The sequence below is a fragment of the Aspergillus fischeri genome, genomic scaffold (genome assembly GCF_000149645.3).
Source record: "Aspergillus fischeri NRRL 181 1099437636249 genomic scaffold, whole genome shotgun sequence".
Taxonomy (NCBI): domain Eukaryota; kingdom Fungi; phylum Ascomycota; class Eurotiomycetes; order Eurotiales; family Aspergillaceae; genus Aspergillus; species Aspergillus fischeri.
In genome coordinates this window covers 966,622-979,398 of record NW_001509770.1, presented here as the reverse complement: position 1 = coordinate 979,398, position 12,777 = coordinate 966,622, and the positions used below count along the sequence as shown (strand labels likewise).

General features: G+C 51.5%; 4 protein-coding genes across 4 annotated transcripts; 2 read left to right on the top strand and 2 right to left on the bottom strand.

Annotated features, from left to right (window-relative positions):
• Positions 1-461: 461 nt before the first annotated feature.
• NFIA_010600 (putative serine/threonine protein kinase (Kin4)) lies at positions 462-4,080 on the bottom strand (the record flags this gene model as incomplete). The annotated part of the gene is made up of 3 exons (XM_001264275.1): positions 462-2,071; positions 2,131-2,425; positions 2,482-4,080. The coding sequence occupies 3 exons, from the start codon at positions 4,078-4,080 to the stop codon at positions 462-464; spliced, it is 3,504 nt and encodes a 1,167-aa protein (XP_001264276.1).
• A 3,176-nt stretch (positions 4,081-7,256) lies between these two features.
• Positions 7,257-8,815, bottom strand: NFIA_010590 (senescence-associated domain-containing protein; the record flags this gene model as incomplete). The annotated part of the gene is made up of 2 exons (XM_001264274.1): positions 7,257-8,140; positions 8,197-8,815. 2 exons carry the CDS (start codon positions 8,813-8,815, stop codon positions 7,257-7,259), a joined length of 1,503 nt encoding a protein of 500 aa, XP_001264275.1.
• A 740-nt stretch (positions 8,816-9,555) lies between these two features.
• Positions 9,556-10,374, top strand: NFIA_010580 (Ser/Thr protein phosphatase superfamily; the record flags this gene model as incomplete). The annotated part of the gene is made up of 1 exon (XM_001264273.1): positions 9,556-10,374. The coding sequence occupies one exon, from the start codon at positions 9,556-9,558 to the stop codon at positions 10,372-10,374; it is 819 nt and encodes a 272-aa protein (XP_001264274.1).
• Positions 10,375-10,753: 379 nt separating this feature from the next.
• On the top strand, positions 10,754-12,232 carry NFIA_010570 (acyl-CoA dehydrogenase; the record flags this gene model as incomplete). Its single annotated transcript, XM_001264272.1, has 3 exons — positions 10,754-10,851; positions 10,946-11,794; positions 11,866-12,232. The coding sequence occupies 3 exons, from the start codon at positions 10,754-10,756 to the stop codon at positions 12,230-12,232; spliced, it is 1,314 nt and encodes a 437-aa protein (XP_001264273.1).
• Between the last annotated feature and the right edge of the window lie 545 nt (positions 12,233-12,777).

Genomic DNA, 12,777 nt, shown 5'->3' with positions numbered 1-12,777 from the left:
ATGGTCGCTGGACAATGCGAGGACAAACCCATGCGGCAAGCAACAGAAGCAGACAACAAGCTGGGTATCAAAGGGGTATCCAAAGGATCATACTGCTCTCTTGCGATGTTGAACTTCTTCTTAGAGCCTGGTAGACGCAATTCCTCCTTCTCGTATGTTTCAAAGCTTGGCCTGAGTGTCGGCTTGAATCATCCATCCTGTTCTGATGGGTGACACAGCTTCTCGCGTATCCGCCTTCGGACTCGCCGCACAGAAAGTCATGGGGATATTTTGCAAGAATCTCGATTCCCGAGAAGAAATGTAGATGAACAAGGAAGAAAGGGAAAAAGGGGAGCAATTAGAATTTAGACCGGACCGGCTTGGTCTTGCCACGGTTCGGTTAAGAATGGTGGTAACAGTTCGCGCGTGGCAACGAACGAGAAAACCGAAAGGACTTAATTCACCGGAAGAGAAGACCTGAATCAACGGTCATCACCGGCCCTGGATTTAGCTCTTCGACGGAAAAAGTCCATGACTTTCCTGGCCGCACCGGAGCTGCCGGAGTGAGAGGGGTCTCGTTCGTACTCGTAAGCATCGGCAAACTTCCTATTGTTCTTCTGCAGAACGTTGGGGCCTCTTCCCGCCCGGCCGGCCTGCATTGACGGCCGGGGGTCATTGGTATACTCATCATAGTAATTCGGTGTCGAGTGACTGGCGTATTGATATCCGTATTGATGATCGTTGTCATTATGGTATACGTGCTCTGCTGATGTGCTGCTGTACGAGGTAGGTTGGTACGCCGCGGATTGCAAACCGTGCAACTCCGCGAATTGTTGATCAATACGGGCTTGGTAGTTGACCGGCTCCTCTGAGGCCAGTACCCCCTCTCCTGGTCCATCAGACACCATACCCATGGCATCTTGCGTTCCGTAGCTGGTGGCGCGCGCTCGAGGGCGGATAACTCCGGCCGAGGGACGTTGCTGGACTCGCTGATCAGTGGAGCGACTCGTTTGGGATTCCTCTTCGGGAGTCTGCGATCGGCTTGAAGAAAAACCCTTGAGGGAGAAAGATGCTGGTAGCAAGGAAAACCGGCGTGGTCTATTCTCCCCAACAGTTTCGCTCATCTTCCGGTTAGATCCATATTGAATGGACCGTCGGGAATCCATAGAGACTCGGATTTCCTCTCCGGCAAATGGATCCCTCATGCTTGTTGGGGGATACCGCTTGCTGGGCTTCTGACGAGGAGCGGTCTGTGTTCCACGACCGCCAAAGATGGATCCTGATCGCCCAAAGAGCTTTTCGCCAATGCCCGAGACCGTATTGGATCTCTTATGACCCTTGGGTGGTTCCTGCCGAGGGGTGGTGTTGAATTTGGCTGGGAGGGCCTGTGTGCTTGGACGTCCGATCGACATGGCAGCGTGTTGCGAGGAATCCTGAGGGATTGGCGCCGAGATCACATATTGCTTGCTCTTCGGTTGGGCAAGGCGACCCTGTGCATTGGTCGCCGCAACAGTAGGAGCCACAGGCTGTCCGTATGAACCCCGAGAGGGCAAGCGACCAGTATTGAACGAGGCCATTGAGGCGCCCGTCGTAGGCCGCGTGGCTTGCGTCGGAGGCATTGTCGTGTGCGTTCCCGTGAGGGCGGTGCTGTCCGAGGTCGACCGAGGCAAATGCCCTGGTGCAGGCGGCACCGAGCCAGCGGGTGCCTTGGTTTCTCCAGCCCGTGTTGAGCGCTGCTCCATATGAACACCCGAGGGTAGAGCGCCTGCTTGTGTGTTCGCCGCCGCATCTCGACTGCCGGGCCTTGCGGCTGGAAGGACGGCTTCCACTTCGGATGGCTTCGCGTTCGGGGATTCGGGGGCGGAAGGACTTTCTCCTCTTGCTGTCTGAGACTGGGGGGCAACATATTCGACCTGCACCGTTCGCCGTTTTGTGTCCCGAGAAGTCTTTGACCGATCGACGGACGGCTCTTGGGAAATGTCTCCGGATTGATGCACAAGCCCTCCAACAGTAGGTATCGAGCTCTGGTATGCTTTCGGAGGCTCTCTGACGGAGGCACTGCGAGCCAGCGCTGGGGCTTCCCTATGACTTTCTGCAAAACACGAAGATAAGTTAGCGTCAGGCTCCAAGAGCGCGTGTTTGGAAACTGACCAGGAGGAACTGTCGTGTCGGCAATGTCCGCAACTTTGGTTGTGCTGCTCGTAATGTGAGACACAACATGCGAAAACTCGCTGAGCCAACTGTGACGAGCCACTTCGAAAAGGTCTGCTCGTTTGCGCGGGTCGGGCACCAATATCCGTCTCAAAAGATCGCGAGCATGTGGTGTCACGTATTCCGGGAACGTCAGCGGTGTACTAACAATATACTTGTACAACAGATTGATGTTATCGCCATCTGGATTTGCTGGATCATCATCGAAAGGCAAATAGCCAGCCAACATAGCATACTACCATATGCGTTAGCGTGTCATCCAGAGGACAAAGAAAGTCTGTCCCAACTTACCAGGATTACGCCGCAGCTCCAGACGTCCACTTTGCGCCCTGTGTACAGAGAATCACTCACCACCAGTTCGGGGGCCGCATAACACGGGCTTCCGCAGCTGGTCTGCATCAGGTCGCCCCGTCTCATGCCTTTGGCGTTAGGCTTGTCCAAGCGCATTCGCTTCACAAACTCCTTATTGGTGAGATTGTATTCGATCTCCTCGCCCAACTCGTCGCTTGGGTCAAATGTATTCGCGAAGCCGAAATCCGTGATGATGATGTTGCGGTTGCGATCCAGGAGCAAATTTTCCAGTTTGAGATCTCGATGAACAATGCCTTTCTTATGAAGATACCCCACGCCTGATACGAGCTGGGCGAACAGGCGCCGGGCCGAATTGTCCTTGAGGTAACGATTGTTCAGAATGTGGTCAAAGAGCTCTCCACCTGATGCATATTCCATAATAATGCCGATGTGGCGATCGGTCTCCACCATTTCATGGAGTCGAACGATATTCGGGTGATGGAGATCGCGAAGAATGGAGATTTCTCGGTAGATCTTGGGCAGCCGATTAGGATTAGATCCGAGAGACTCCCTCCGAATCAGCTTGATGGCAACCTGGACGCTGCCATCTTTCTTCCAACCCAGCTTGACCTTTCCAAACTCGCCCTCCCCGAGAGTTTGCCCAAGGATATACTGGCCGAACGTAGTCTCTTTGCGCTTGATCGTGTTTTCGTTGTAGTCGTGCCGACTGCGTAGTCCGCCGCGCCCTCCGTCATCCACACCCTCGCTGCCGACCAAGGCGAGCCCGGATGGCGGAGCACTGTCGCTAGAAGGCGATATCGACGCTTCTGCTTGCCGTGCTTGCTCCCTCATGATGTCCACTGAAGGGTCACTCACCACCACTTGGTTGATAACTGTACTGGACTCCTTTACCAAAGTTCCCAGACTGGGGATGGTCTCCATCATCTCCTCCGAGCGTGAGTCGACCGCTGAGGATGATTCTGCCTGGAGTCGCCTCGATCCCTTTCCGGACGGTTCCCTCGTCGGTTCCTCAGACGGGTGAGCTGCTGAACGGTGCGAGCGAGGCTCGTCACCTCTTCTCTCGCGGTGGCCGGTGCCTCGATCGTCAGGTTTGCTCTTGTTGCGCCGCGAACTAGTGACTCTTTCGCCGGAGGATGATGTAGCGCTTGAACCATGTTGACTCCGATGAGTCGAAGATGTCCTCGGCGGCGGGATGGGAGGAGCACCTTGAAGATCGGGGTAGACGGGCGCTCGGTTACTATTCTGGCCGGGCGTCGGCAGTGCGGGGTTCAAAGATGGGGATGCATGGGTGGACAATGGCGGAGCTTGTTCGTGGGGGTCGCTCATAGCCGAAGAATATGTCGTCGTCGGGGGATAAGATGGCTGCTGAGAACTTAGCGCGGTGCTCACGACGGCACTATGAGGGTCACGCGATCGCCGCGATGGTTGCGTTGACCGGGGCAAGTCATTGAATAATTGCTGCGGCGCATAGTCGTATTGCGACGTCGAAGCGGGGATTGGATGGGGAAGTGAAACATAAGTAGCGGAGGAATGGGCGGGTGTGTACTGAGGAACCGTTTGCATAGCAGCAGACGACATACCTTCGTTTACTGAAGGCGCAGCAAAAACAGATCGAAGGTGCTGCGTTGACCGTCCGAGACAGGCTCTCCAGGCGTGGGAGGCAGATGAGCGGTGTCTTGTCTATGTTTGACCAATCGCGTTCGGTAAAGGGAGTACGATACGTTGAAGCCCTCCAGAGGGGTCTATCGACTCGGCCAAATGTGAAATGTTGTCCTGCCCGCCCAATGCGCTCGGTAGATTCGTTTTTTTTATGGTTATTTACCACTTTTCAGTAACCAGAATGCCGCCAGGTTGTCCAATCGGGTAGTAAGGCTATTTCGAAAAGTCAGTTTGAACAATGGTTGGGTTCCGATCGGACGACCTGTTAAAAGAGCACTGACAGCAAGAGAAAAGGGGAGATGAAACCAGGTCAACGCCAATCGACAGGTCTTGCTTGCGATAGAGTATTGATGCGACGTAGTAAACACGCAGACACCAGGCCAAAAAGGAAGAACGAAGGTTCGGTAAAATAATCTGAGCAGTCAAGTAGAAAGACAAGGAACATAAAACGGGAAAAACGCGTCGTAAAGCAGCTCCCGAGTTCTCTCTATTTTCTCTTTTTATTCTTTTTGATTTTCTTTATGCCCTCTTCGTTTCGTTTGCAACCAGAATGAAGAGGAGTGGGCGATATCTGCACTGCAGAATTACCTTTTCGAGTTCTCCTCTTCTTCACAGATATCCCCTACCCAATTGGGTAACTCGACGGGAAGAAGGTATTTTGTGTCTCGAAGGAACGGCGATCGGGAAGACCGACAAACGCGGGCGGGAAGGGGGGATGGTGTTCAGCCTCCGAGGCGCGATCGAACCAACCCACTAATTACCAAGCCGCGCCTGTGATGGGATTGAAAGCCGAGGGCTATCAGGCGCACACGCTCAACACTGGCGAGAGAATTGACGAGATGGAGATATCGCTGCGACGAGGACCATGATCGACGAGAGAGGAAGTTGCAGCGCGACGATAACGGGGCTGACGAGGCAGAGTGGTGAGCTGTCGTCTTGTCGGAGAGCAGACAGGGGGCGCAGAGTCTCCTAAGGAAAGGTGGGTAGTCTCAGACAACGGTCGGAAACGAGACCTCGATAGAGGGAAAAAAGGAAAAACAAGCAAGAAACAGAAAACAAAGAAATGAAGAATTAATGGAGATGAAACAGGAAGGAAAAGGCAAAAAGGTGAAAAGAAGAGAGAAACACGGTGAAGGTAAGAGGGGGTGGATGGAGGAGAACGGGCAAGAGGAGGAGATTGAGATGTTCTGTTACGCTGTTGCTTGGACTGGAGACCGCACGGTTTCCCCGAAGCTCAAGTGGTTAACCACTGCTGGACTGGAACTTGTTCCTTTGGGTACACGCTAGGTTAGGTACAATAAGGTAATAATAATGCCAACGCAACTCAGCTTGGGCATAATGATGAATTAATCCTTCCTGGAGCACAAGGATAGAAACTCAAGGATGCATCCATCTAGACTCTTCAGTGATCCCTGACCTCTGAAGGTTTATGGTTGCTATAGTTATGGCGACTCAAGCGACCTTATTAACAAGGATGTGGTTAATTATCGTTACGCAGAGGTGAGGGGGACAATATCAACTCGAGAGTAGATTTCATAGTTCAGATCTCAGAATCATGCAGAGGCAATCTAGAACAGTCAGCGACTGAGCATTCCTGGCTGGCTGTCATAGAAGAGAAAGAATAGTTCCCTCAACGGCTGAGAATGACGATGTTTTGACAGGATAACTAAGTAGAAGTTACTTCTCAACCTAGCCAGGGCATCACAGCTGTATCCAACATTTGATAATACAAACTGATTCAGTTGGAATCGCTGTTAAATCAAATAGCCTACGGTAGACTTGAGTTCGGCTAATTACTGACAAGACACACCCAAAGCATCAATCAAGGACGCATTGAAGTCCAAACGTGTATCTACAATACCAAGAACCCCTTACATAGAAGCAACTGTGGAGAGGCGGCGGAAGTCAACTAGCCACATCAGAAGCTCCACTTTGGGTTCTGAAGTACGTACATAGTACTTGCTCTGTATGTAGACTGTCATATTCCACACCAAACTACAGTTGATACTTAACCATACTAACATCGTTGACTGATATATATAGAAAAGTAATCCCAATAACAAACACAAAACAGTAAACATAGGAGCTTACTACCTTAGGTTACCTCCAATTATTATTGCAGCGCACCAATAATAAACCCCCTCTAAATCAGGGGCACACCGAACGAAGCCAATGTTTCGAATCCTCGGAACGGTAATTTTCACTAAACCACTTTGGGTAAGGGTTTTGGGGATGGCCGATCGTCATCTGGAATTGTTTCTGCAATCTGCACTCCTCTGCAGCCACGGCGATTCGCCGCTCTTTCAATCAACATGCACTATCAGTGCCTGTCTATCTATCTTTAACTAACCACAGTACCTGCCTAAAGACTTGATATATGACATAGATACTTCTCTAGATAACAGCAGCATTCCGGATATAAAAATCAATCTATGTCATTCCGGACCAATGACATGAGCCTCGAATCTTGGGTACTTAGGTTTACCCGCTCACCTCAGCACACCAGCATCCAGACCCAGGGTAGTCCGTCACTATCTCCACCTCATGGTACCCGACCGCGTCTCATCCTTGGAACTTGGTATTTTGGTACCCAGGGATAAGGCCAGGATTTTACAACTATCAAGAATCGACCTCCCTAGCTGATAGTCTTTCTAGCAATGGCCTTTCTACGAAGTATCCAATAACTTTTATCCCTTGGATTGTTTGCCTTGAAATTTAAGGTTGACTGCCTTGATCCACTATCATTACTGGGATACTTGCATATCAATGTGCCTTGCGTACCCCCATGCTATTTCCTCGACGTCTCATACTAACCGAGGTCCTCAGAACAGAAGACAGAACCGGTCCTTGCGCGGTGATATCCAACATTTCTATTCCAGTCACTATGCTACTGCTTACAAGTATACCATGTAACCCGATCGTCTCGGTTCATTAAAGTTCTATCATAAAATTCATAGCCTAAATTGGCAAAACTAGATCCAAACCCTTGTACATACCAATCAGAATGTATCCTCTCTGCCAATCATCCAGATTTTGGACAAAAGGATATACAGAATCAGACGAAGAAGAAGAAAAATGCATGCTTCAAACAATTTCTAGCGCTTCCCTCCTGACATAGCCGTTCCGCCTAACGAAATGGTACCCGAAGCCCCATAAGCGGGAGGTGGTGTAGGGCTGGGAGACGGGCGTCGTGCGACGGGGTCTCTTCCGCCAAGCATAGGTTGGCTGGGGCCACCTACACTGGGAGGCACCTCGCCTCCATCACCCGTACCAACGACAACTTGTTTACCATCACGCATGTGTCCAACGACCATTCCCTTCGCGACGGATTTGAGAACAGCCTTGCGGCTCACGCCGGACGCGTCAATGTACACCAGGCCGACGTTCTTAATACCGCCAGTGACATTGCTGGCCACGGCACCGGCTTCCGCTCCATAGCGATGTGCAATCATTGTGCTGGCCGCGACAGAGCCAGACGTCAGCACATTGCGGGCACCCTGCTCGATACCATCCGCCAGAGTTGAGAAGGCGATCAAGGACTTGTTCAAGATCCCCGGCTTGTAATCACTGCCGTTTCCGTACTTATCGACACCCTTCTGTTTACCCTCTCGTCGGGTCAGAGAGGCACCAAAATTCTGTGCCACTTTACCAACTTGACCCACGGTTTTGGCGGAGAGATCTGCCGCGCCATGAGAGAGGGTGCCAATCTTTCGAAATCGGGCGTGGGTGGTCTCAGAAAACGTCATTGGCTTGGGATTGGGTTTTGTCTTCTTCGTGAAGCTTTCAGCTCCACTGGTTAGGACGTTGCCAATGTACGATGATCCTGTCACGATCAAGCGGGATGCCATGGCAGACTTCTGGACAAGGGTCGAGTTCTTATATGCCGGGTGACGAGCCACCTGCAAGTATTCTTCCGACACGTTACCGACGCTGATTTTGTTTCCCTCTCCCTCGGCAGGGAGCTGAATTTCCACCGGTCCTATTAGTCCACTCATTAGCAAACTCGTCAGTCAGGGACAGATAAAGGACGCTTACTCTTGGAGCCTGGCTTCACACCAGGTTGCTCCACTACTTGGTATCCTTCCATCTCCCCTACAACACTGCCATTCTCCTCGTCAACCAAAACAATCTTTCCATGTGCATCGCTAGAGGTAGCTTGCCCGGAGGAGACGTAGCCTTCCCCGGGAGCATAGCTGGCCGGGTTGTACGGAGCGTGCTCCTTCGGTGGAGGCGCTCGCTCGAGGAATGCTGTACATTGTGCCAAAATTGTTTCGAAGGTGTCGATATCTTCCTGCGTCACCTTATCGGGCCCGGTCCCAATTCCGGGAAATTGAATGCGAATGAACGCACCCGCATCGGGTCCTAGATCCCAACGAGGAATCAGATAGCTATTCGGCGGCTGATGGTAGATCTGGGTTGTTGCAGGAAGTGCAACATCCAACTCAGGTGGGAGGTGTAAGTGAAGATAAAAGTCCTCCTCTACTTGTCCGTCCGTGCCTCCGGTCTGAGTAGTCGAAGCGGTAGTGGGAACCATCAATAGAGAGAGTGTCTGGGGACCGGATGGAGTGAGCTCCGTTTCTTCGCCATTCTGGATATGGAAGGCAAGAATGTTATTGATGCTGTAGAGGAGTCTGGGATCATGGATAAATGACATTGCGACAAGCTGTGTCTCTGCTACTGCTCTATGGCTCGTATGCGGGGAAGCGATGACGTCGGTGTTCTAGCTGCTAAGTCGAAGGCACAAGTCAACAACTCAAGAACAACGGGCTTGAAAAAAGATTCAGAGAAGAAAATGGATGAGATAAAGTGAGAAGATTGAAAAGGATAAAGGAGAAAGGTAGTGGAAATTGCAGGATAAATGGCAAAAGTCTTGGTGTCCTGAGCGGGGGTTGATCATTATTCTTAGGACTATTAAAATAGACTACCATGCCGCCAATTGCATCAGGGCAGTCTTGGCACACCTGCGCCACATGATATCAATGATGTTGCATTGCCACAGACTCTTCCACATGTGACTGAGTTCCCTTGAGCCAACCATAATCCATGTGGCGGTGCCCGCTGTGTCGGCATTACTTGTCAGTTATCATAGTTCTTTGTCCGATCCCATTCTTTCAACCTGATTCTAAAATTGAAAATGCCTAGATAAGAATCCATAAGCATTAATTCGTTGTTCAAACCTTTAGCACTCACCGGAAAGCCTGACTAGTTGAAGGAGGAGTCGGAGTTTTCGAACGGCGCTTCCCCAATCCCCACGCATTAATTCGTAGTCCAGGGACCTCTATATTTGCGGGCGGCTGCAGATAGAAGAGATGCTGACTCTAGATCTGATATTCTCCTTCTCAGGATAACTGCGTGCTACGCGCTCAGGTCTATATTAAGAATAAATGCAACACTATGGCTTCTTTTCAATTGGTATCTGACATCCACCTGGAAGCTCCCCCCGCATACGACCTGTTCGACATCCCTTCGAAAGCGCCGTATCTAGCCCTTCTAGGCGACATTGGCTATGTCAAAGACGACGGCTTTTTTGCTTTTCTTGAGTGCCAGCTTCGAAAATTTCAAGCCATTTTCTTAGTATTAGGAAACCATGAGCCCTGGAATTCCACTTGGGCGACGGCGAAGGACAGTCTGAGACGCTTCTCAGATAGCATTCGCCAGAGGAAGGCTTCAGAAGAAAGTACAAAAGCCGAAAATAAACTAGGAGAATTCGTGTTCATGGATCAAACGCGCTACGATATTTGCCCAGACGTCACAGTACTAGGCTGCACGCTTCACTCCCAAATCACACAGAGCCAGGAAGAGCGCGTCTCCCTGTCACTCAATGACTTCTACCACATCGAGAACTGGGATGTAGAGAGCCACCGTGCTGCACACGAGGCTGATCTCGCCTGGCTCAACAACCAAGTCATCGACCTCGCTCAATCGGATCCGCATCGCAAGATCATTATCTTCACTCACCACAGTCCCACACTTGACGCTCGTGCAACTGATCCTGCGCATGTGAACAGTCCCATCACATCGGCTTTCGCGACAGATCTCACTGGGGAGCCGTGCTGGGAAAAACCCCAGGTGCGCTTATGGGCCTTTGGACACACGCATTATAATTGTGATTTTGTCGACAGCAGAACTGGGAAACGCATTGTGGCGAATCAAAGAGGTTATTATTTTGCGCAGTCAGAAGGTTATGACCCGGAGCTGGTGGTTAGTGTATAGTTGCGGTCGTACCGCGGGGAGCTCTGCTGTATAGAAGAGATCTCGTAAAACCGGTGCAACACCATCAACAGGGGAAATTTTCGATCTTTAAAGTTTTTTTGACGCAAGAACAGACAAGGATACTAGAGAATATTTCTTTTCTTTTCAAGATGGCCAATCTCGGGTTATACCATCGATCCAGTCAGGGTCCCTTTGGACAGCCGCGGTTAACCGAGGCATAATCGAGCTGCCTTTCCCCGTGATTTCGCTCTCGTCCTCCCCACATTCTACTCGGACTTCCTCTTCCTCTTTTACCTCTCTCTTCCCCTCTTTTACATCTTCACAGGTTCGGGATTATCGTGCTTCGGTTCTAAAGACTTACCGTTTGATAAACTCAACCATGGCATCTATCGCCCGTGCTCTGCGGCCCTTGTCCCGCACCGCTCCCTCCGTCCGCCTCGCAGCCAGACAGCCATTGGCATACCGACTGGCACAAAGGTACGCTCTACATTGACTTTCCTTGGATTTTCTACATGCGGCGCTACATTGTCTTGATCGAAATGTTCACATGTACTGACTTTCCAATCTACAGCACCCATGCTTTCTCTACCACGTCCCCGCGGCGGGACGTCGATCTCTCCAGCCTGACCCCAACCCCAATCACCCATCTCTCCGAAACCGAGTCGCTGATGGCCGAAACCGTCTCCAAGTTTGCCCAGGAGCAGATCGGGCCCAAAGTGCGGGAAATGGACGAGTCCGAAGTCATGGATCCTGCACTGGTCGAGCAGCTGTTCGAGCAAGGGCTGATGGGCATCGAGATCCCCGAGGAATACGGCGGAGCTGGTATGAACTTCACCTCCGCTATTGTTGCCATCGAGGAACTGGCCCGTGTCGACCCCAGCGTTAGTGTCCTGGTGGATGTGCACAACACGCTCGTCAATACGGCCTTCAACAAGTGGGCCGACGCCGCGCTCAAGAAGACGTGGTTGCCTAAGCTCGCTACGGACACCGTCGGTTCGTTTTGTCTCTCTGAGCCGGCGTCCGGATCCGATGCGTTCGCGCTGCAGACCAAGGCGGAAAAGACGGCGGATGGGTACAAGCTGAATGGATCCAAGATGTGGATCACCAACTCCATGGAGGCTGGGGTGTTCGTCGTCTTTGCGAACCTGGATCCCAGCAAGGGCTACAAGGGAATCACGGCCTTTGTGGTCGAGAAGGATACTCCGGGATTCTCCATTGCCAAGAAGGAGAAGAAGCTGGGTATCCGGGCTAGCAGCACCTGCGTGCTCAACTTTGATGATGTCGTCATTCCCAAGGGTAACCTGCTCGGAGAGGAGGGCCAGGGTTACAAGTACGCCATTGGCTTGCTGAACGAGGGTCGTATCGGTATTGCCGCTCAGATGACCGGTCTGGCATTGGGTGCTTGGGAAAACGCCGCCAGGTAAGCTCACACTCCCCCATCGAGCAAGATCCTTATTTGCTATCCCAACGTACCACTCACATCGATGACAGTTACGTCTGGAACGACCGTCGTCAATTCGGTCAGCTTATCGGAACTTTCCAGGGTATGCAGCACCAGCTGGCCCAGGCTTACGTCGAAATCGCTGCCGCACGGGCTCTCGTCTACAATGCCGCACGCAAGAAGGAAGCCGGTCAAGACTTTGTCCAGGACGCCGCCATGGCCAAGTTTTACGCCTCGCAAGTTGCGGGCCGTGTGGCCAGCTCCGCCGTCGAATGGATGGGCGGCATGGGCTTTGTCCGTGAAGGCATCGCCGAGAAAATGTTCCGTGACAGCAAGATTGGTGCCATCTACGAAGGTACAAGTAACATTCAGCTGCAGACAATTGCTAAGCTCCTGCAAAAGCAGTACACTAAATAGATCCGGAGCTGTTTCTCTTTTTTCTGTCCTCCCCCTCCCGTTTCCGTTACGTACATAGTCGGCGTAAGTGTGTTATAGGATGTTTGTTTTGAGCGCAGTGATGGGGGTCGGCGATTCGACCCCGACGGCAGAACCACCCCGGTGTCCTATTGGCAGCGCCTGCAAGTCTTCTTTGTGGAAGGCTAACGACGATCATTTTGCATGTATGATATCAGCATTTCGGCTATAGATAGAAGTGAGAACATTTTTTCGCCTCGCTTCGGAACAGAATGAAGCTGTCATGGTTCGATGATAAAGACTATTCCTTTTTCTTCGGCGCCGGAACTGTGGGCACATTTCGGTGTTGGAGAGCTCGTCTCTTTGTCTGCCTTTACTGTCCCGTCACAGTATCTTGGTTGTTCGTTGGAGCGAATAAAGGTGGGAACCGGCTCGAAATTGCTCCTAAGAGCCCGTCGCAATTGGTTTCTCGACGCCCTTTCACTGATGTACATGCCTCAGCGACGGATAAGGAGCATTGCTACCGGAGGCTTTCTGCAAGTGAAGCG